The sequence below is a fragment of the Hippocampus bargibanti genome, linkage group LG13 (assembly GCF_051943395.1).
Source record: "Hippocampus bargibanti isolate YZ-2025 linkage group LG13, ASM5194339v1, whole genome shotgun sequence".
Taxonomy (NCBI): Eukaryota; Metazoa; Chordata; class Actinopteri; order Syngnathiformes; family Syngnathidae; genus Hippocampus; species Hippocampus bargibanti.
The window spans coordinates 19,989,340-20,010,103 of record NC_142746.1 but is presented as its reverse complement, the minus strand read 5'-3'; the positions used below and the strand labels follow the sequence as shown (position 1 = coordinate 20,010,103).

At 39.7% G+C, this 20,764-nt stretch overlaps 1 protein-coding gene across 2 annotated transcripts in view; it reads right to left on the bottom strand.

Moving 5' to 3' along the window:
* The window catches only part of LOC148889666 (protocadherin-15-like), a 239,531-nt gene that overhangs the window by 80,431 nt on the left and 138,336 nt on the right, over positions 1-20,764 (bottom strand). For both annotated transcript variants that reach the window (XM_089011774.1, XM_089011773.1), the window contains 6 exons: positions 20,004-20,138; positions 18,450-18,599; positions 13,483-13,676; positions 12,066-12,198; positions 11,185-11,264; positions 3,131-3,224 (listed from right to left, as the gene is read on the bottom strand). In XM_089011774.1, coding sequence (XP_088867900.1) covers positions 3,131-3,224; positions 11,185-11,264; positions 12,066-12,198; positions 13,483-13,676; positions 18,450-18,599; positions 20,004-20,138 — 786 coding nt within the window. The remainder of the gene's footprint in view (positions 1-3,130; positions 3,225-11,184; positions 11,265-12,065; positions 12,199-13,482; positions 13,677-18,449; positions 18,600-20,003; positions 20,139-20,764) is intronic.

The window sequence follows — 20,764 nt, the reverse complement described above, 5'->3', positions numbered from 1 at the left end:
GTCTGTGCTTAGAACTCAAGTGGTGTGGTATTCTAATCAAGAAAACTATGTTTTACTAAGTGGTGCCCCACTTTACCGAAGTGGGGCATTCGTTAGTCAGAACAATAGGAACAATCAGTGGAGTGGCAGGGAGTAGTCCTCTGCTCCCCCCAACCTGAGAGCAGGGACCTATCATAGCAGAGTACGGCACCGCTATGTCTGTACAGTAGGGATATATATATATAGGGCCTAAACTAGCAGTAAGACTTTAGTTTGCTGACGAAGTTTCTTGGATAAGAAGCGAAACGTCCGACACCTTCAAACAAGTACAGATGACGGCTGAAGAAACCTTTTCATCTATGTTTTACTAATGTATCACTTTAATTTGCATATACTATCAATGAATAGATTGGCAGAGGGTTGCAGAATTCAGGCGTCTGTCATGAATGACTGTGTCTCCTGCCAGCAGTAAAAGACAATCTTTCTTGGTTTGAGCCTTTGTCCACAGTGTCCCATTGAACATCTCTGAAAGAGGTCCTATTAGTACCTAATTACAGATTCACAGATTTGAGCGTCAAATATTCTTACACACAATTGAAAGTCTTTGCACTTAAAGTTAAAGAAAGAATAAAACAAAGTTGAGATCTTGTTTGATTTTTTTTGGCAAGCGAAGTGTTTAATTATCATAAGAGAATTTTCCACCTCATCCTGGGAACTGATATTGCGTTAGAGCTCGTACCAAGTTGTTCAAAGTGTTTTATGAATGTGTCTTATGGCGCCGATCCGCAAATAAAATGAAGCGCACCTGAAAATGCATCTACTGTTCAATGAGCTGAAGGAGGGTGCATAATTTAGATGGAGGAATTACAGTACAATGACTAAACGTCAAAAGATCTGTAAAGATTCAAAACCAGATCATGGTAGTTCCCGAATGACTTTCAGGTTGTTGAGTATGTTTCACCTTGAATCTAAAAGCATCTCGGTTTCGTCAGGAGGGGCCACCAGGCGACTTGTTAGAGTTCAAGTATGATTTTTTTTTGTGTGTGTGTGTGGGTGAGTGGGTGAAATTGAATTTGTAATTTGTCAAAGAGAAGCGTCACCGCTCCACCATTGCTAGGTCAAGTAACAGCAGACCTTCGAGTGCGTATTAGGTCTCTGTAATGGAAGGCTGAGTTAACTCAGGTGATTTTTTTTTCCCTTCACCATCACTTCCTCATTGAACTCCCCCCTCCTTTTATGGCAGCTTTTTTTTTTATATCTCCGCCGACATGGCTCACTCGAATCACAACGGTAATTTATTTTGCGCCGGACATGCTTGCCTCCATCTAAAACTCACACAAGATAGGTAAAGGTTATTGGCTTCTACAATCTGTCCATCTAAAGTGAGAAGAATAGACTCAATCACTTCCACTACCTCTCTACAATTTTCATGCCCCCCCCCCCAGAAAAAAGAAAACCATATGTATATTCATCATCACTTTCACAGAGAGGCTTTGAACCAGGATTTTTAACAAAGGACAGGCGCCGCATTTCATCTTAGCCAGGAATGGAGACATCTGACCAAATCATGGCCAACTGTGATGAAATTTAATTAAGTTACGACTATCAGTGGAAAGCAGACAAAAAAAAAATATGGGGTCCCCTGTGTCTTAATCTGAAGATTGAGGGTGGTGGGGTGCAGAATCTGCTAGTACAAACCCCCAAAACAAATAAATAAATAAATATGTCAATAAATGCATCAATAAATAAATCAAAAAGTAGATGAATAAATAAACCATTAAATCATTAAATAACTAAATATCTAAATAACCAAATAACCTAATAACCAAATAACCAAAAATCACCAAATCACCAAATAATCAAATAACCAAATCACCAAAGAACCAAACAACACACCAACTAAATAACTGAATAACTAAATCAGCAATTCAGTAAATCAGTAAATCACTAAATCACTAAATCACCAATCGAATAACTGAATAACTAAATAACTAAATGTCTAAATAACTAAACTAAATAACGAAGTAACAAAAGAATGAAATAACGAAATAAATGCATACAATATATAATAATAATAATAATAATAATAATAATAATAATAATAATAATAATAATAATAATAATAATACATTTCATTTATAAGCGCCTTTCAAAACTCTAAAGGTCACTTTTCAGTCACAGGATAAGTTTTTCTGTGGGTGAGCAGCGGCAGCCACACGAGCCAGCGTTCACTCAACCAATCAGTAACTCAAATAGACAGAAAGCTGGCTAGCTAGCTAATAGATAGCCAATAGATAAACAGCTAGCTAGGTAGCTGTATAACTAATAGATAGCCAGTTAGATAGCTAGCTAGATATACATATATAAAGATATTAACAAACAAACATACAAACAAATACATGCATAAATACATAAATAAATACATAAATACATAAATAAATGGGGCTCATCGGTAGTGCAGAATTTTTTGTAACCAAATAGAAAATATATATGGTTCAATTTTTAGAAGGTTAAAAAAGGAAGCAGATGATTACAAAACAAGTATATAATTCCATGGTTTAAAAAAAAAGATAATTATGATCAACTCATTCACTGCCAGACGATGAGCAAAAATGTGTCCACTCCAGTGCCAGGGTTTTTGTCATTCTCACTAGAATTCCAGGACCCACAGAATATTCAGTTTCAGGACTACATAAACATTCAATGCAGCGTCAGAAACCTTCCACTCTCTTCTTTCATCAGAAAAAAAGTTAATACCTAAGTGATTTGCTTCTGGAGTTTCTGAACTTGAAATGGGGTCAGCTGTACAAAATACCATAAAATACATATTGATTTATAAAGCGCTTTAAAAACAAGTGAAGCTGTAACAAAGCACGAACATGGAAGAAAGGCAAATGCTGCCCCTTGTGGAAGCGAAAAAAAAAAAAAAACATTGCCAGAGGTCTGACCAGCGCTTTATCGGCAGCCCCCGCAAGAAAAAACAAAACTCGAACAAATTCGGGAATGGTGCTTGACGCCATATTTTCAATTCCCGAATATATTCGGGGACGGCAGTGAATGGGTTAAGAGAAAGATTTATTTTAAGAAGTTGCTCATTAAAAAAATAAACAAGCGCATCATAATTCTATGGATTTAAAAAAAAGGGTCTTACCCCTCCAGGGTTGCCATCCGAGGCCGTGACAACCAGACGGTAGCGATCTTTGGTTTCTCTATCCAGAGCTTTTTCCAAAATGAGAAGGCCAATCCTGTGGAAAGTATCAAGCGTTAAAGGACATTCGACACCATTTTTTTGTTTCCTAACTGGGAAGATTCAGAAAGTCCCGCCCCCTTTTTTTGTGACGTCACCATTGGTCACACACTGCCTTGCTTCAGAATCAAAACAATGGCTTCAGAGAGTTCAGATTCGGAGATGATGCTTTCTTGTTACTCATCCAGTTATGAATATGATTCAAATACAGTAAAGTCTCGTTATATCGATATTCAAGGGAGTCCGAAAAAATATCGATATAACCGGGACTATCGATATATCCGACCCTGTTTGCATGTAATTTTCTCCGCGCGTACATAGAAATAGTATCGATATAACCGGGACTATCGATATATCCGATATCGATATAACGAGACTTTACTGTAGTTCCGAAGACGAAAGCATAAATGTTTGCAACCAATTCAAGAAGTCCTTCCGTATCAATTCGAGCCGTCAGGACTCCAATGTAGCGTCCCAGAAAATGCACAAGATGGCGCACAAGCTCCGTTAGAAATCGTCATCAACTCGAAAACAAGACTTCCTGAATATTCAGCACGAGTCTTAAAACGTAAAATATAGCTATACGCGGTGGAATCTTTGTCAAATACGGTCAGTAGAAGTCATTTGAAGTGATTTTACAAATTATGGACACAACTTGTCCAGAGGTGTTGGTTGTCCTTTAAATTCCACAGATTCAGACGCATCTTCACAAACAACGACCACCCAAAAGACCTCCATTATTTGCCCCTTGTAAGCACATCGACGCGTCACGCCCCTGCTTCCACCCGAATGTATTTACTTCCAGATGAGGCGTATTCATGAATTCCGGCCACTGAGGCGGGGGGAAGCAGGTGGTCTTTTAAACTTTGCAGCGCTTCTCATCCAGATGCACAAACAACCAGCGGGGAATCCATGTCGCACTTTGAGTCGCTGCAGTTCATCAAAGCTACAAATTGCTAGCCAAGGAAGCTTTCCATACAGCGTCCCGCGCATTCCCCGAGAGCGTCGCTCAGAATTATCTTTGTTTACACACATTCACACGTGATGGCGGAAGACGCGGCGGCGGGAGGGAGCGTATTAATACAAACACTCACGGGCGCACAACACAAAACAATGGGAAACAGAGAGTTCTCTTTTTCCTTCTTAAAAAGACTTTTCCGATCAGCTTCCGTTTCATGTTATCAAAAGAGGAACATTACATGTTTTGCTAGGTTTAGCATGTTTAGTATGTACGAGTGACAAACTATGTCAAAAAATATACAGGTAACATCCGACTTGCGACCCAGTTCCTTTCCGACCAAACGGTCGTAAGTCAAAGTGGTTGTAAGTCGAAATCCATTCAAAACGTTGAATAGAGACTAGAAAGCTAAATGACTCGCAAACTCTCCCTCTTAAAATTTTAAAAATAGGGTCTGGAGGTCGTGGTCGTAAGTACGGGCGGTTGTAAGTCGGATGTTACCTGTATACATAAAAAGTTGTGTTCTATTTCTCATCCAGGCAGGTTTTAAAAAGTCACTGGTTCAAATCCGCTATAAAGAGTCAAACAGTCTGAGCTGTGTTAGCGGTCAGTGAGGGCACGACGGCTTGACAGAGCAAAGACAGAGCATTTACGAGAGCGCCAACCAATCCGTCTTTGACAACTCCAAGGTAACTTCAAGATACGACAATAAGGCTGTCTTGAAATGTACACCAGAAACCTTCCACAGGAGTTGACGAGCTTACATTCGGCGACAGATCTATTAACGGATTGTTTATGGGGCAGATAGCTAGCACAGTAGCGAAACGTTGGGCTAGCATCACTTTTTTTGTCGTTGCGACTCCTCTTTCTGGCGAAACTGATACCTTGTGATATAGTGATACCTTGGCTTATGAACTTAATTGGTTCCCAGACAGAGTGTGTCAGGTGAAAAGTGTGTATCCCAAAAATTAATTTCCCATAGGAAACCATTAAAATGAGAATAATCCATTCCCTGGTCCCCATAAAACATAAATTTCTACTTTCTAATTTTTTAAGCCTTAAAACTACACAAAATATACATTATTTTATGTATAATAAATGTGCTATGGTATAATAATTAAAGAAATAAACTTCTACTTTGGGTTGTATTTGGTGAAAAATATTCAACTAAATGTGACTATCGATCAATTTAGAGCGGAAACGGGATGACAACAGACACAAGCTGTAATTCAGAAGATGAGGCTCTATTGTTGGTGGACGATATGCAAATGGTGGAAGGGAGGTGGTGGTTTAAGCAAATAAAAAGACCTCTGACGTGATAAATGCACAGCTGCCATCTTAATGACGCACTTCACACAGGATTAATGGTCATAAATTGACTTGTGTCCCACATTTCGGAATGATACATTGACCATTGTTCTGGTTTAACGGCGATAAATGATGTCGCGGAAGAATTTGGATCAATATATTCAGTGTGGAGGTATGATATCGAGACACAGACAGCATCAATCAAAATCTCAGAGCTCCAGATAAGGTTTGTGTCAACGTAGCAGATGATTCTTGTACCGTATTTGTGGAAACGGCCAATTTACGACGATTCTGCCTGAAATAGTCTTCAGAAGACGGGACAGTGTGGTCATAAAAGGTATGACATGGTCAGCGACCACGTAAGACAGGGCGAGTCGTTGAATTATGATCTTATGCTACCGTTAGCGACTCTGTACCGGCTTCTTTACATTGACTGCACACACTTGGTACCCTTGCTCAGGTCCAGGTACAAGAACATAACAAAATATGTCTGTGTAAGCTCTAAGTCGTATAGGAGTGGTCCATTGATGAAAAGGTTTCTTCAGGCGTCATCTGTACTTCCTTGAAGGTGTCGGACGTTTCGCTTCTCAGGAGCTTTGGAGGAGCTTTGCCAGCGAACTACAATTTGCTGGTAGCCCTGGCCCTATATATATATATATATATATATATATATATATATATATATATATATATATATATATATATATATATATATATATATACAGTGATACCTTGGCTTCCGAACGTAATTGGTTCCCAGACAGAGTGTGTCAGGTGAAAAGTGTGTATCCCAAAAATTAATTTCCCGTTAGGAAACCCTTAAAATGAGAATAATCCGTTCCCAGGTCCCCATATAACAAAATGTTCAACGTTCTAATTTTCTGACCCTTAAAAGTACACAAAATATACCTTATTTTATTTATAATAAATGTGCTATGGTATAATAATTAAAGAAATAAACTGTACTGTATAATAAAGTTGTTTTATTTACCACCATCTTGAGGAATGATACATTGTAAGTGCTTTCTCTGCGATAATTTTACCTTGTTCGTCATCAATTGTGTTCTGTTTAGCTGGGTTGTCAGCTTTTTACATCAAGTGTACAGATGGCTTGTGCGGGTTATTTATGGAGCCTGATTGATGCTAATGTTTAACCTTGCAGTCTACACTCTGCCTATGAACTATCAAAGTTGAAACCAGTCCATATTTCACAGTTTTCTTTCCATTTTGTTACTCTCTCTCTGTCGTCTGCCTGTCTCTTTAATGTTTAAACCACCTCCGCTCACTGCTGCTCAAAACTCAAACTCAAAGTCAGCTTTATTGTCAAATATGCTAATATGCATGACATACAGCACAGATGACCAGATGACAGAGGACTATTCCCTGAGGCTAAACTGATTACTTAGTCCTCTGCACTCCCCAACCTTAGAGCAGGGACCTATCAAAGCAGAGGTCTGGCACCACCACTTCTGGACATTAGGGATGCATATCTAGGACCAGAGCTACCAGCAAATTTCAGGTCTCTGACGAAGCTTCTCGGATGAGGAGCGAAAAGTCCGACACCTTCATAGAAGTAGAGATGACGGCTGAACAAACCTTTTCAACATAACCTGTACCACATCTAATGTTGCTCGCCATCCCAGATGACGTCTTATAGCTAGCGCTGCTATGGCGACCATTTCTAGCATCCCCTCTTAAGGGAAACTGTGCTGTTGATATGAAGCGAAGGGCCGAGTGCTCATTTTTCATAATAGCTCAAAGAAAGCGGCAGCATATGCTGGAAACGCAGCAGTGCAAAAAAAATCTCGTCGCGGGGCAGATTTTAAAGTTTGAAAAATGACAAGTCTCAGCGGGTGCATTGTATGCACAACTTAATGAGAGTAGAAGCTAATCAGTCTTCATTCAGAGGGGGTGCCGTATCACACCGTCTGCTTCGCCGTTTTGGAAGAATTCGAAATGTAAGACCGATACCGCAGAAGCAACATGGAAAAAAAAGATTCATTCAATATCTGCGCAGCAATCGTTGCCAAGGCACTCAATACTCAGAGTGGAAAACATATTACAAAAGCGGACCAGACGCTATCATTTGCTGACACCCACGTCACTCACCGGCCAAAACCGCGCTGTTTAACGGCACCTACTGATTTTACGCATCACTAATATTATATAATCGTACGACTAACTTTCAGGCACATTGGTCGCCGAAGATGACTTCTAGTTGTCGTTAGCGTTCAAACCACCGACAGTTGCTAGCGCTACTGCGGGAATTACAATGACACAAATGGGAAAACGGAATAATCTAATGAGTTCTAGCGCAAACCGAGTATATTAATCTTAATGAAAAAGAGTAAAGATCTTAAGATAAATCTTAAGATTTTGAAATGGTTGCCGGTAAATCCCAAGGCCCCATCAAGAGACAAACAACCAGTGATGGGCCGTGGATTTCATCGCTAGGCCTTCAATAGTGCTGCGTCTCAATCAATCCAGACTAAAAATAGGGTGGTGTGATTTATTACAAATCCACTAGGGGGTACCATTAGCCAGGAAATAACCGACTGACCTTTCTTGACCTTGATTTTTTCTTGAAAAGTCTATCTTCAAAATGGCTTTTACAGTAAATGTTCAACAAAATGAATTTAATCTCCTCCTTCATCCATTGTGGGGTGACAAAACTGCTATTAAACCAACTGAATATATTTGCTTATACAGCTCGCTATTGATACACTGTGCTAGCTCTTGCCAGTATGTGCTTATCACTCGTGGCTAGTCATACTATGATTGGCTTGTGACTGATTGGTTAAATCAACTGTCTCATAACGGTTGATTGTTATGCTCCAGAACCTACAGAACTGATTGTGAAGGCGTCCAGGTATATTTCTGACCCTAGTAACAAATAATGGCTGAAATGTGATTGGTTCAATGCTTAAATAGTTAAAAAACACATCCGGAAGCAACGCAACTGTCACGGTTTGCGAGGTGGTGATGGCGGGTGCGGATCCCAAGAAGCAGGCAGGAGTGAGTAGGAGGTTGTTTGACAAATTGTATTAAAATAAAGGTCAGCAGGAACAAAATGTAAAACATCAAAATCATCTGAATGGAAAAAATACAAAGTAGCAAAAGAAGACCAAAAGTAAAAGTCCGCCAAGGTTAAACAAACACATACACAATGCATGCAGCAACCAAGCAGCAAACAAACAATGAACCGGCACCGGATGGTCGTGCCGGGTGTCCTTTTCAGTGTCAATGATTAAACGACCAGCACCTGCGAGGCTGCAGGCAGGGCTGACGTCGCTACCAGCTGGTCGCCAATCTGATCGGGACGACCAGCACCTGTGCAGGTGTAGGCGGGGCCGACAGCGCCCCCCCCCCTTGGTCGCCAACCAGATCATGACAGCAACAGGGGAAAATCAGTGGAAGGAAGATGAAATATAATTTGGGAAAAAAAAATAATTTATGGACAAAATATGATTCATTAATCTGTGATTTAGATATTTTTAGGCCAGCAGAGAAGGTCTTGCATGCCTTGACGGGCCGCCAGTGCAAACAACAATGAAATGATGACAAAAGATCACTGAGTGGGGAGTGAAACTGAAATAGGTATTGGTATCGGGCTGATTCCATGCCTAGTTGAAAAGTATTGCGTCTGATGGAAGCTGATGATACCAGCGACTGATACTTACCTATTATCCCACCATCCCCTCTACCTCTCTCTCTCTCTCTCTGTCTCTCTCTCCTTGAGATAACTTCTGTTGTCCGTTGGCATAACACAAATCAAAGTGACTTTCGATGCATCGCGCTATCCGCAGGAAGTACAGCATCTCGAGTCTCCTCGCGTCCTGACCGCTCTAAACTGACTTCCTCATTTACAAGACGGTGGGGGAAAGCACCTTAATATTTCATGGAGTTTCCTCAACACGCGACAGGCAGGCAGCAGAGCAGGGTATTTTTTTATTTTATGTTATTTTTTTTTGAAAATATATGGCAGTATTGATTTTGAGTCGGTGTCAGAGATGTTCGATCGGACACTGTGAACAAAGGCTAGAACAGGAAGATTGTCTTTTACTGCCGGCAGGGGACGTAGCCTTCTTGACCGACGCCCAAATTCTGCAGCCCGATGCCAATATATTTTTTTGATAGCATATTCAAATTTAAGTGATACAGTGGTACCTTGGCTTATGAACTTAATTCATTCCCAGAAAGTGTGTGTAAGGTGAAAAGTGTGTGTTCCAAACATTAATTTCCCATAGGAAACCTTTAAAATGAGAATATTCCGTTAAAACATAATTTTCTACTAAATAAGCCTTAAAACTACAGAAAATATACCTTATTTTATGTATAATAAATGTGCATCTGCACAACTCTGTAATTAATTTCATAGTTGCAGGCAAAGTACAGTGATACCTTGGCTTACGAACTTAATTGGTTCCCAGACAGTGTAAGGCGAAAAGCGTGTACCCCAAAAATTAATTTCCCATAGGAAACCATTAAAATGAGAATAATCCGGTCTCCATAAAACATAATTTTCTACTTTCTAATTTTCTAAGCCTTAAAACTACACAAAATATACCTTATTTTATGTATAACAAATGTAATATGGTATTGTAATTAAAGAAATACTGTACTGTATCATAAAATCATTTTATTTACCTTTGTGATGGTCGTTGATGGCTTGATGGAATGGCGTGGCCGGTTTCATCAGCATTAAACACTTGATGAGGAACATAGCGTTTTTCTTTCACCATCTTGAGGAATGATCGATCCCTTGTAGGTGCTAGGTGCTTTCGCTGCGATAATTTTACCTAGTTCCTCATGAATTGTGTTCTGTTTAGCTGGGTTGATAGCTTTTTGCATCAAGTGTACAGATGGCTTGTGTGGGTTATTTGTGGAGCCTGATTGATGGGAATTTTAACCTTGCAGTCTACACTCTGCCTTCGAACTATCAAAGTTAAAACGAGTCCAAATGTCACAGTTTTCTATCCATTTTGTCACTCTCATTCTCTGCCGTCTGCCTGTCTCTTTAATGTTTAAACCACTTCCACTCACTGCTTCGTTCTGGACCAATCACATGGCTTTAACAGAAGAATGGGGCGGGGAATAGAGGACAAAAACAAGCCGGCTGCCATTTTATTTTCTTGGAGAATGGCTTCACCCTCTCTCTGTCTGTAAACCCTCCCTTCATTGCTGAACAGGCTCGTTCGCGAACGACACATCACTCATTGTGGCAGCTCCGTGTGTATCCCGAAGAATAGTTCGTATGCCAGGGTAAAATTTTCAGAAATTTAACGTTCGTAAACCGAAAAGTTCGTAAGTCAAGGGGTTCGTAAACCGAGGTATCATTGTATAAGCTTCACGGGGCTACTTGCATTTTTGTTAGCCTGCCCCATAGTTCCCATTTCCGAAAATTGTGCAAAGGCTCTTGAAATGAGTTTCAGAGAGCAGAAAAGTCGCGGCAGCTCAAACTGCGGCACTGGTCGTTGACTGCAGTACTCCTACCCTGATTTTTTTTTTAGCAAGCTGTCTCATTGGGATTCTTTGCGGTGAGTCAAAGCAGGTAAGTGTCCAAAGTATTACCGCACTCCAACCAATAAATCTCAATAGCAATCTCCAGCACGGACCATTGCGTATCACGCCGTTTTAGATCTCAGATATGCCCCCCCAAGGCAGTACACGCAGGACAAAGCAGCAGACTTACGTTTCAGAGAGGTTGAACACCTTCTGGGAATCTCCACTCAGAATGTGATATGCGATGGGGTCGTTTTCTCGGTCTGTGGCCTGGAGGGAGATGACAACGGAAAGGGGGGCGGTTTAAAGGACAACTGACACCATTTTTTTATTTCCAGACATTAAAAAAAAAACGTTTTATAGTATCTAAAATACCCAAAACACGCAGGCCAAGTGTCCCAAAACTACTTCAAAATGACATCAGAAAGTTTCAGTTTCAGAAGGTCCCGCCCCCTTGTTCGTGATGTCACGCCACGATGTCTTGCCTTGCTCGAGAATCAAAACAATGGCTCCAGATTCGGAGAAGATGTTACTCATCCGATGATGAATATGATTCAAATAGTTCTGAAGGGGAAAGCATACATGTTTGCAATCGATTAAAGAAGTCCTTCCGTGTCATTTTGAGGCGTCTGGACTCCAATGTAGCACCCAGAAAATGCACAAGATGGCGCCCAAGCTCCATTAGAAATGGGCGGATTTATCTGTTGGGAATTTGCGTCAACTAGTATCAAATAGCAGTCTTGCTGCAACACACAACGATTCACCATGGTGTTATTTATGTTTTTTCTTCTAATTTCGCCATCAACACGAAGTTTTCATACCAAACAAATTACCCAAAATGCATTGTGTGTCGCTTTCTCGGTCAGGGGAGTTCCTTCCGTGACGTCACGTCAGGCATCGTCATCAACTTGAAAACAAGACTCAGCGCAAGTCTTACAAACGAATTGAGCAGCAACGTATGGTTGGATGATAAAGGAGATGATTAAGAGTTTAGGTAAGATGAGGGTGTGTCTCAATAATGTATTTATTTATGTATTTATGTATTTATTTATGCAGAAATCAATGACTCACCTGCAAATTGAGCAGAATGGCGCCAATCCTTGTGGCCTCGCTCACCTCCAGGTTGTAAGTGACCAAGGGGAAGCGTGGCGGGCTCTGGTTGTTGGGCGGTAACACTTCGATATAGACGGTTGTGATGGAGCTCCTGGTTAAAAAAAAAGTTAGCCATTTTATTAGCAAAAGCTAACAAAATTAGCAGAAGCGTAGAAAATAGAAAAAGCATGTTCATAAAACAAATGTCATCATATATTCATTTTAAAATTATGATTTTTGATTTGGCTGTAGAAACGTACAGAAGAGGGAAAGTCATACTTTATTACATAATCCTCCATGACTGTCACCGTATTTTCCGGTATTAATTGGGGGGTGCGCCTTATACTCCGGTGCGCCTTATACACCAAAAAATATGGTACTTTAAGCGAAATAAGATAAGAAAACGTTTATTAGTCTTCACAATGGAGAAATTCCCAATTTACAGCAGTAAAGTTAAATTTTGAAAATACACCATTCATTGGGGGGTGCGCCTTATACACTGGAAAATACGGTACTTTAAGCTAAATAAGACATGAAAACCTTTATTAGTCTTCACAATGTAGAAATTCCCAATTTACAGCAGTAAAGTTAAATTTTGAAAATAAAACATTCATTGGGGGGTGCGCCTTATACACCGGAAAATACACTACTTTAAACAAAATAAGATAAGAAAACCTTTATTAGTCTTCACAATGTAAAAATTCCCAATTTACAGCAGTAAAGTAAAATTTTGAAAATACACCATTCATTGGGGGGTGCGCCTTATACTCTGGTGCGCCTTATACACCGGAAAATACACTACTTTAAACAAAATAAGATAAGAAAACCTTTATTAGTTTTCACAACGGAAAAATTCCCAATTTACAGCAGTAAAGTTACATTTTGAAAATACACCATTCATTGGGGGGTGCGCCTTATACACCGGAAAATACACTACTTTAAACAAAATAAGATAAGAAAACCTTTATTAGTCTTCACAACGGAAAAATTTCCAATTTACAGCAGTAAAGTTAAATTTTGAAAAAACACCTTATACTCCGGTGCGCCTTATACACCGGACAATACAGTACTTTAAGCGAAATAAGATAAGAAAACCTGGAGAAATCCCCAATTTACAGCAGCAACATCATGAATGGAAGAAGTAGAAGAACTAAATACATGTGCTGTGCAAATACAGTAAAGTCTCGTTATATCGATATTCAAGGGAGTCCGAAAAAATATCGATATAACCGGGACTATCGATATATCCGACCCTGTTTGCATGTAATTTTCTCCGTGCGTGCATAGAAATAGTATCGATATAACCGGGACTATCGATATATCCGATATCGATATAACGAGACTTTACTGTATATGTATGTACATATACATGAAATTTGCGTTCGCGCATTCGTACCTTCTCAGGGACTCCGGCGCGTTATCGGACGCCTTGACGGTCAGTGCGAAAGATCGTCCAACGGCGAGGTTGACCCCGGGTGCCACCGTGATGCGACCCGTGCGGTTATTAATGACAAAATGTCCCTGATCCCCTGCCAGGATCTCGTAGGTCACCAGTCCGTTGAGTCCCTCGTCAGCATCCTCCGCCGTTAACTTTTGACGCGGGAAGACAGAAAAAAGCAGGCGCATCAACCCAACCGGCACTTTTAGAACCACTTGAGCGTGAAAATGACTTGAACCAGGTTTTGATGTCAGGCAACGACCAAACAGAAAAGCGAGCTTTGTTCCGGAACATTAAAGGTATAGATGTTGTGGTGAAGATAAATCTTGGCAGTGGGTGGCGGGAGCCTGTTGAGATGGAGATCAATAAAAGTGTAACTGGCGGGGTATATTGTCATTGGTTGCCATGACAACAAAAATCAAATTTATTTGTTCTTGTTGTCCTGTAAAAGTGTTTAACGTTTCTATGCGAACAAAAAAATGGTGTCGGTTGTCAAAGGACATCGCTTTTTGTTTCCTAACGGACATCAGAAAAACGTTTTATAGCATCTAAAATACCCAACACACGCAGTATGAAATTTTTAGTCGAATGCAAAACACCAAGGAAAAAAAAGTCTGCTGAAACTGCAGACAATTGAAACCGGAAGTGGCCAGTTTCAGAGGTCCCGCCCCCTTGTTTGTGGTGACGTCTTTGCCTTGCTCGAAAATCAAAACAATGGCTTCAGATTTGGAAAAGATGCTTCCTTGTTACTCATCCAGTTCTGAATATGATTCAAATAGTTCTGAAGAGGAAAGCAAAAATGTTTGCAATCGATTAAAGGAGTACTCCTATATTGTTTTGAGGCATCTGGACTCCAATGTAGAGTCCCAGAAAATGCACAAGATGGCCCCCAAGCTCCGTTGGAAATGGTATGATTGGTCTGCTGGGAATTTGCGTCAACTAGTATCAAATAGTAGTCTTGCTGCAACACACAACAATTCACCATGGTGTTATTTATGTTTTTTTCTTCTAATTTCGCCATCAACACGAAGTTTTCAGACCAAACAAAGTACCGCAAAATGCATTGTGTGTCGCTTTCTCGGTCAGGGAAGTTCCTTCCGTGACGTCACGTCAGGAATCGTCACCTACTCAAAAACAAGACTTGCTGAATATTCAGCGTGAGTCTTAAAACGTAAAATATAGCTATATGCTGTGAAATCTTTGTAAAATACCCCCAGTAGAAGTCATTTTAAGTGATTTTACAAATTATGGACACAAATTACAGATACAGTAAAAATGTGTGCACCTTATAAACCAAAAGTAGATAAACTGATGATGTCGACGTTTTAGACTGTTGCGCTCTCTCTCTCTTTCTCTAGCAATTACTCTCGTTCTGGATTACTCTGGTACATCGAAACACATGACAAAATATTAGAAATAATGTATTGAAGACGATTTTAACGTTTTCATGTTTATTATGTTTGTTAAAGTCATTATAAATGCCTTGCATGCTGGGTCCGAGAGAACAGTAATTTCATCTGTGCTGTATGTCATGCATATTTGACAATAAAGCTGACTTTGACTTTTAAGAAAAACATACATAAAGGTTCGCATAGAAATGTTCAACACTTTTACAGAACATCAAAACCAAATAAATGATATTTTTGTTGTCATGGCAACCAATGACAATACGTATACCCGCCAGTTACAAAAACAAGTTCACGCTGAATGGATGCTGGTGCGATTTTGAAATGAAAGCGGTTCTCGCTTTGATTTCCAAACGCATTTGTCCGGATCAGCTGGTTACTTTGTGGCCGCTGCGAGGATCGGCGAGCCTCGCTGGACGTTCTAGACATCCTTTGCGAATTTTCCATCCTAAACCAAGCGCACCTCATTTTAATGGACACGTCAGGGCTTCAAAAAAAAAAAAAAAAACAGCAACAGCAGCAGCAGGCAACTTCCTTGCTTAGCTTCTTTCATAAAGGGCTTATAAAAAACGGTTAAGCGCTAACGCCGAACACGCCACGGCCGCTGGCCTCATTTCGCGGAGGGCGAGCAGACATTTTTTTTTTTAAAGACAGATTAAACTCGACCTTTCTGAGTTGGACAGAAAGACAAACGAGAGCAGTCGAACTACGAAATGAAAAAGACAGACTCCCGACATGAGTGGATTTGGCCGAACGGGGTTACGGATTCGCGATTTTTTGTAAAGGATATGTGCAATCAAGCGATGATATTGAACCCTGTCAATCATCTTGCAACCGGATCACATGATCAGTGGTTCACTGGTGTAACCGCATTGTCCCTGAAAGCAGCGCAATAATGATAATGTCCAGAATCTATTAAGATATTCAGACTAGCATTATTTAAATGTTTTTGCTGTGTCATTGTATTTTATTTTGAAAGTGGCGACTGAGACATCCCTCAAAACAATCTGAAACACTGACCTATTCTAGGTCAGTGTTCAAGCTACACTGTTTCAAGTATGCATCCCTGTATGTTCGATTATTATTATTATTATTATTATTATTATTATTATTATTATTATATATTATTATTATTATTATTATTATTATTCTCATCACTATTATTATAATTAATTATTATTATTATTATTATTATTATTATTATTATTTTAGTATTATTATCACTATTATTATCATTATTATTATTATTATTATTATTATTATTATTATTATTATTATTATTATTATTATTATAGTATTATTATTATTTTAGTATGATTATTGGATTGGATTGGATTGGATATGCCTTTATTAGTCTCACAGTGGAGAAATTATTATTATCACTATTATTATTTTAGTATTATTATTATTAGTAGTAGTAGCAGTAGTAGTAGTAGTAGTAGTAGTAGTAGTGCGAGTAGATTATTATTAATATTATTATTAGTAGTAGTATTATTATTACCGTATTATCACTGTTGCTATTATTATTATTATTATTATTATTATTATTATTATTATACCATGGCACATTTAGTATACATGAAATAAGTTATATTTTGTGTAGTTTTAAGGCTTAGAAAATTAGAAAGTACAAAATCATGTTTTATCGGGACCTGGGAACGGATTATTCTCATTTTAATGGTTTCCTATGGGAAATTAATTTTTGGGATACACACTTGTCGCCTTACACACTCTGTCTGGGAACCAATTAAGTTCGTAAGCCAAGGTATCATTGTACATAAATAAAAAAATGTTTGGCCGCCTTGTATTTATGGTTGTGACCAGCCAAATAAGAATACCATTTAACTAACCACTATGGCTTTTTTCCACTGCCAAAGCATTTTTTCACAGCGTGGAATAAATAATTGTCTCCAATTTCCTCCTTGCCACCCCTTCAGCAGTGTAAATAATGCACTTAAGCACAGCACCGCCAGTGGTAAACATTTGTCGACCTATGGTAATCTCATACCGTCTATCTATATCTATATCTATATGACCAAACTGCCGAGGAGCAAACAAACCTCCCGACCTATTGATTGCTCTCTTTTTTTTCTCTCAATTGGAGAGCGTAAAGACAATATTAGTCATCCAGCATGGATGCTTGCCCCTCGACAGCCGGTATGAATCACAGAAAGGGGCCATCGTCTGTTTGTTTACGGACGAAAAGACGGTAACATGTGATCTTGGCGCTGTAATAGCTTCCCTGTGCTGGACTCGGATAATTCACTTAGTATCGCCGATTCGAATGACAAGTTCAATTTGGAGGTTTTGGACTCAAATCAACGCAACATGATCCACTGTGACACCCGCCACCCCTGAAATCCATCCATCCACCACGCACACACACACACACACACACACACACACACACACACATTCCGGTTTCAATGGTTTTGTGAGGTCCGGATAACTCCAGATAAGGAGTGAGGACCACCATTGCTGATAAGTTTAGAGAAGACATAGTGTTACATTTAAACACTAAATCTCACCCAATTTCCCACTTCAACTTCTTTAAAAACAAAGAAATAAAAAGTGGACTTGAAACTGAAATAACAGAAGGAGTGAGGACTCTGAATGGGTACATTCAAAGTCCTCACCTCTGTCGTGAATTTTGTAAAAATATGGTTGTACTTTTTGTGGTATGAACGTTTTCTCATTAACCACGCACACACACAGATAAACACACACAGTGAGTAAAAAGTGTGTGTATCCAAGCGAAATGAAAATACACACAAAAAATAATTTTGAGTGAATTTGTGAGGACTTCTCTGAAAGTTTAACAGATGCATATATAGACCCTCTAGAAGCCTTTAGGAGAGGGGTGTCAAAGTCATTTTTTGCCGCGGGCCACATTGTAGTTATGGTTTCCTCTCGAGGGCCGTTATGAATTTGGGGAACCCATTAGAATGTTTAAATCCCTTCAAATATTACATATAGAGCACACAGCAAATTAATGAATAACTCGTTTTCAAATCTGAAGTCAAGAATAATGACTTTTATTGTGGTTGACATCCAAAAATATGAAATTTTGGCTCAGATTTTAGCAATCATCATGGAATTTAACAAGTATGATTTGCTTTCGCGGGCCGAAAAAAATGATGTGGCGGACCGGATTTGGCCCGCGGCCCTTGACTTTGACACCCGTGCTTTAGAATGAAAAACTTGTGAGGATCGGCCAAAAGGTCCTCACTTGTCAAAAATGTCCTCACTACGTATAATATAAAATGTTTGTGGTCGTCACAAGACTCGACATACAAACACACACACACACACAACACCCACACACACACACACACAAACACCGACACACGCACACACACACACACACACACACACACATACACAAACACACACACACGCGTACATACGTAAATAAATAAATACATAAATAAATCTACTATCCAAATTATGTTCAACTGGTCGCAGGTTGCTGAGAGAATCATACCGATTGGCAGAAATGTTCGCGTGCGGACTCATTACCTGCAGCACCGTCTCCCCGGGTTGCATGTCAGTGAATAAATCCACGTCATAGGACACTTGGGCAAATGTGGGCGCGTTGTCATTGGCGTCGACGACTAAGATGTTGACGGTGACGGGGCCGCTCCGTTGGACGCCATCTGATGCCACCATCTGTGCGGACGACACACCCATTGGCGGGGGTCGATTTGTGAGACAGAATACTACACATTGAATGGGAGAATGTCAAACAAGTGCTGAAAAAAATGAGGGTGATTGAGGTCCAGGTAGAATTATGTCAGGTGGGAAACAAATATCTACTTGGAAAAAGTAGCATTTTGAACATTACATATTACTACAGTAAAGTCTCGTTATATCGATATCGGATATATCGATAGTCCCGGTTATATCGATATTTTTTCGGACTCCCTTGAATATCGATATAACGAGACTTTACTGTATATCTAGTGGTGGCCAAGTACCAATATCAGGTATCTTGGGTCAAAAAATTTATACCAGTATTTTTTTATAAGGTATTGCACAGGTGTCAAAGTCAAGGCCCGCGGGCCAAATCCGGCCCGCCACATCATTTTTTTCGGCCCGCGAAAGCAAGTCAAACTTGTTAAATTCCATGATGATTGCTAAAATCTGAGCCAAAATTTCATATTTTTGGATGTCAACCAAAATATTATCATTATTAGTTAGTATTATTAGTATCATTATTAGTCATTATTCTTGACTTCAGATTTGAAAACGAGTTATTCATTAATTTTCTGTGTGCTCTATATGTAATATTTGAAGGGATTTAAACATTCTAATGGGTTCCCCAAATTCATAACGGCCCTCGAGAGGAAACCATAACTACAATGTGGCCCGCGGCAAAAAAATTACTTTGACACCCCTGAGGTATTGGATACAGATGCTGCCAATACCAGACACTGACACGTAAACTTCTCAAACCACTATTCATATTGAACTAAATCTATTCAAAATGTACCATTAGGTATTTCATATTTTATTAAAAGATACACAAATACTAGCTAGCTAGTAAGCTAGCTAGATAGATAGCAAGCGAGTGAGACAGAGACAAAGAAAGACAGAGACACAGAGAGACAGGAAGACATTGAGACAGAGAGACAGCGAGACAGACAGACAGACAGAGACAGACAGACAGAGAGAGCGAGACAGAGACAGAGAGACAGAGAGACAGAGACAGAGAGACAGAGAGACAAAGAGACAGCACGGTTGTTATCGTCGTCGTTCTCGTCGTCGTTATTGTCGCTGTTATCGTCGCCGTTATCGTCACCGTTATTATTATTATTATTATTATTATTATTATTATTATTATTATTATTATTATTATTATTATTATTATTATTATATCATCTTGCCTTGACACACATCATACAATCGCAAGAACAGACATTGCCCTAGATGGCCTAAGAAAGGTCGCATTGAGTCGCACCCGGCTCTGACTTCGGCGTCTGCTTTGACCTTTCGACTCAGACAGACAAACAAAAGGAGACGCAGGTCAAAGGTCGACAGTAATTTACTGCAGTCAGTAGGAACGGAGCATACCGTGAACGTGTAGGTCATCTGCTTCTCCCGGTCGACGGGTTTCAGCAGCCTCAGGTACCGAATTATGCCCGTCGGGGTCAGACTGAAGACGGCCGTGTAGTCGTCCAGGGTTATCTTCAACATGGGATCTTGAGTCTTGCAAATATGACATATAACAAGTAACGAAATTACCAATGGCCACATGGAAAGCTGCGTTTCCCTTTCAAAAGCAAACGTGTGATCCTCCTTAGCGAGGTGGAAGGATGAATCCATGTGTTTTTAGCGTGACATCAATAAAAGAATGATTTCAACTCAAACAGACGAATAAAATAAGATGCACGCTTTCGTCGAAGCGCCTAACTTATTTGTCTGCGCATCCATCGTTGCGTTCGATTCCCGTCTGCTGGCCCGCTTTGGTAAACACCACAACAGAGAGGGTGGTTATCGATTACATTCCGCATTTCTACCCTTTTATATTTTCACAAAGCTGTTTTGAAAGGTGAACGGTGGGATGGTGGATGTCTGTTTGAGGAAGATATATCACCCTTAGATGTCAAAAACACATCATTATGTTATCAAACGCATGGCAAAAAGTCCACTTTTTGGAACGCTGGACAGCACGCTGCAGGAATTGTAAATGCAAGCAAAGTAATTAGAAGCACAGCAAAACACTCCAACAAAACCCATGCTGATATTGACATTTTCAGAAAATTCTATTGACACTGACTCGTCAAAATAAAAGGTACGCCTTCATGATAAAATGTCCTGAACTCATTCACTGC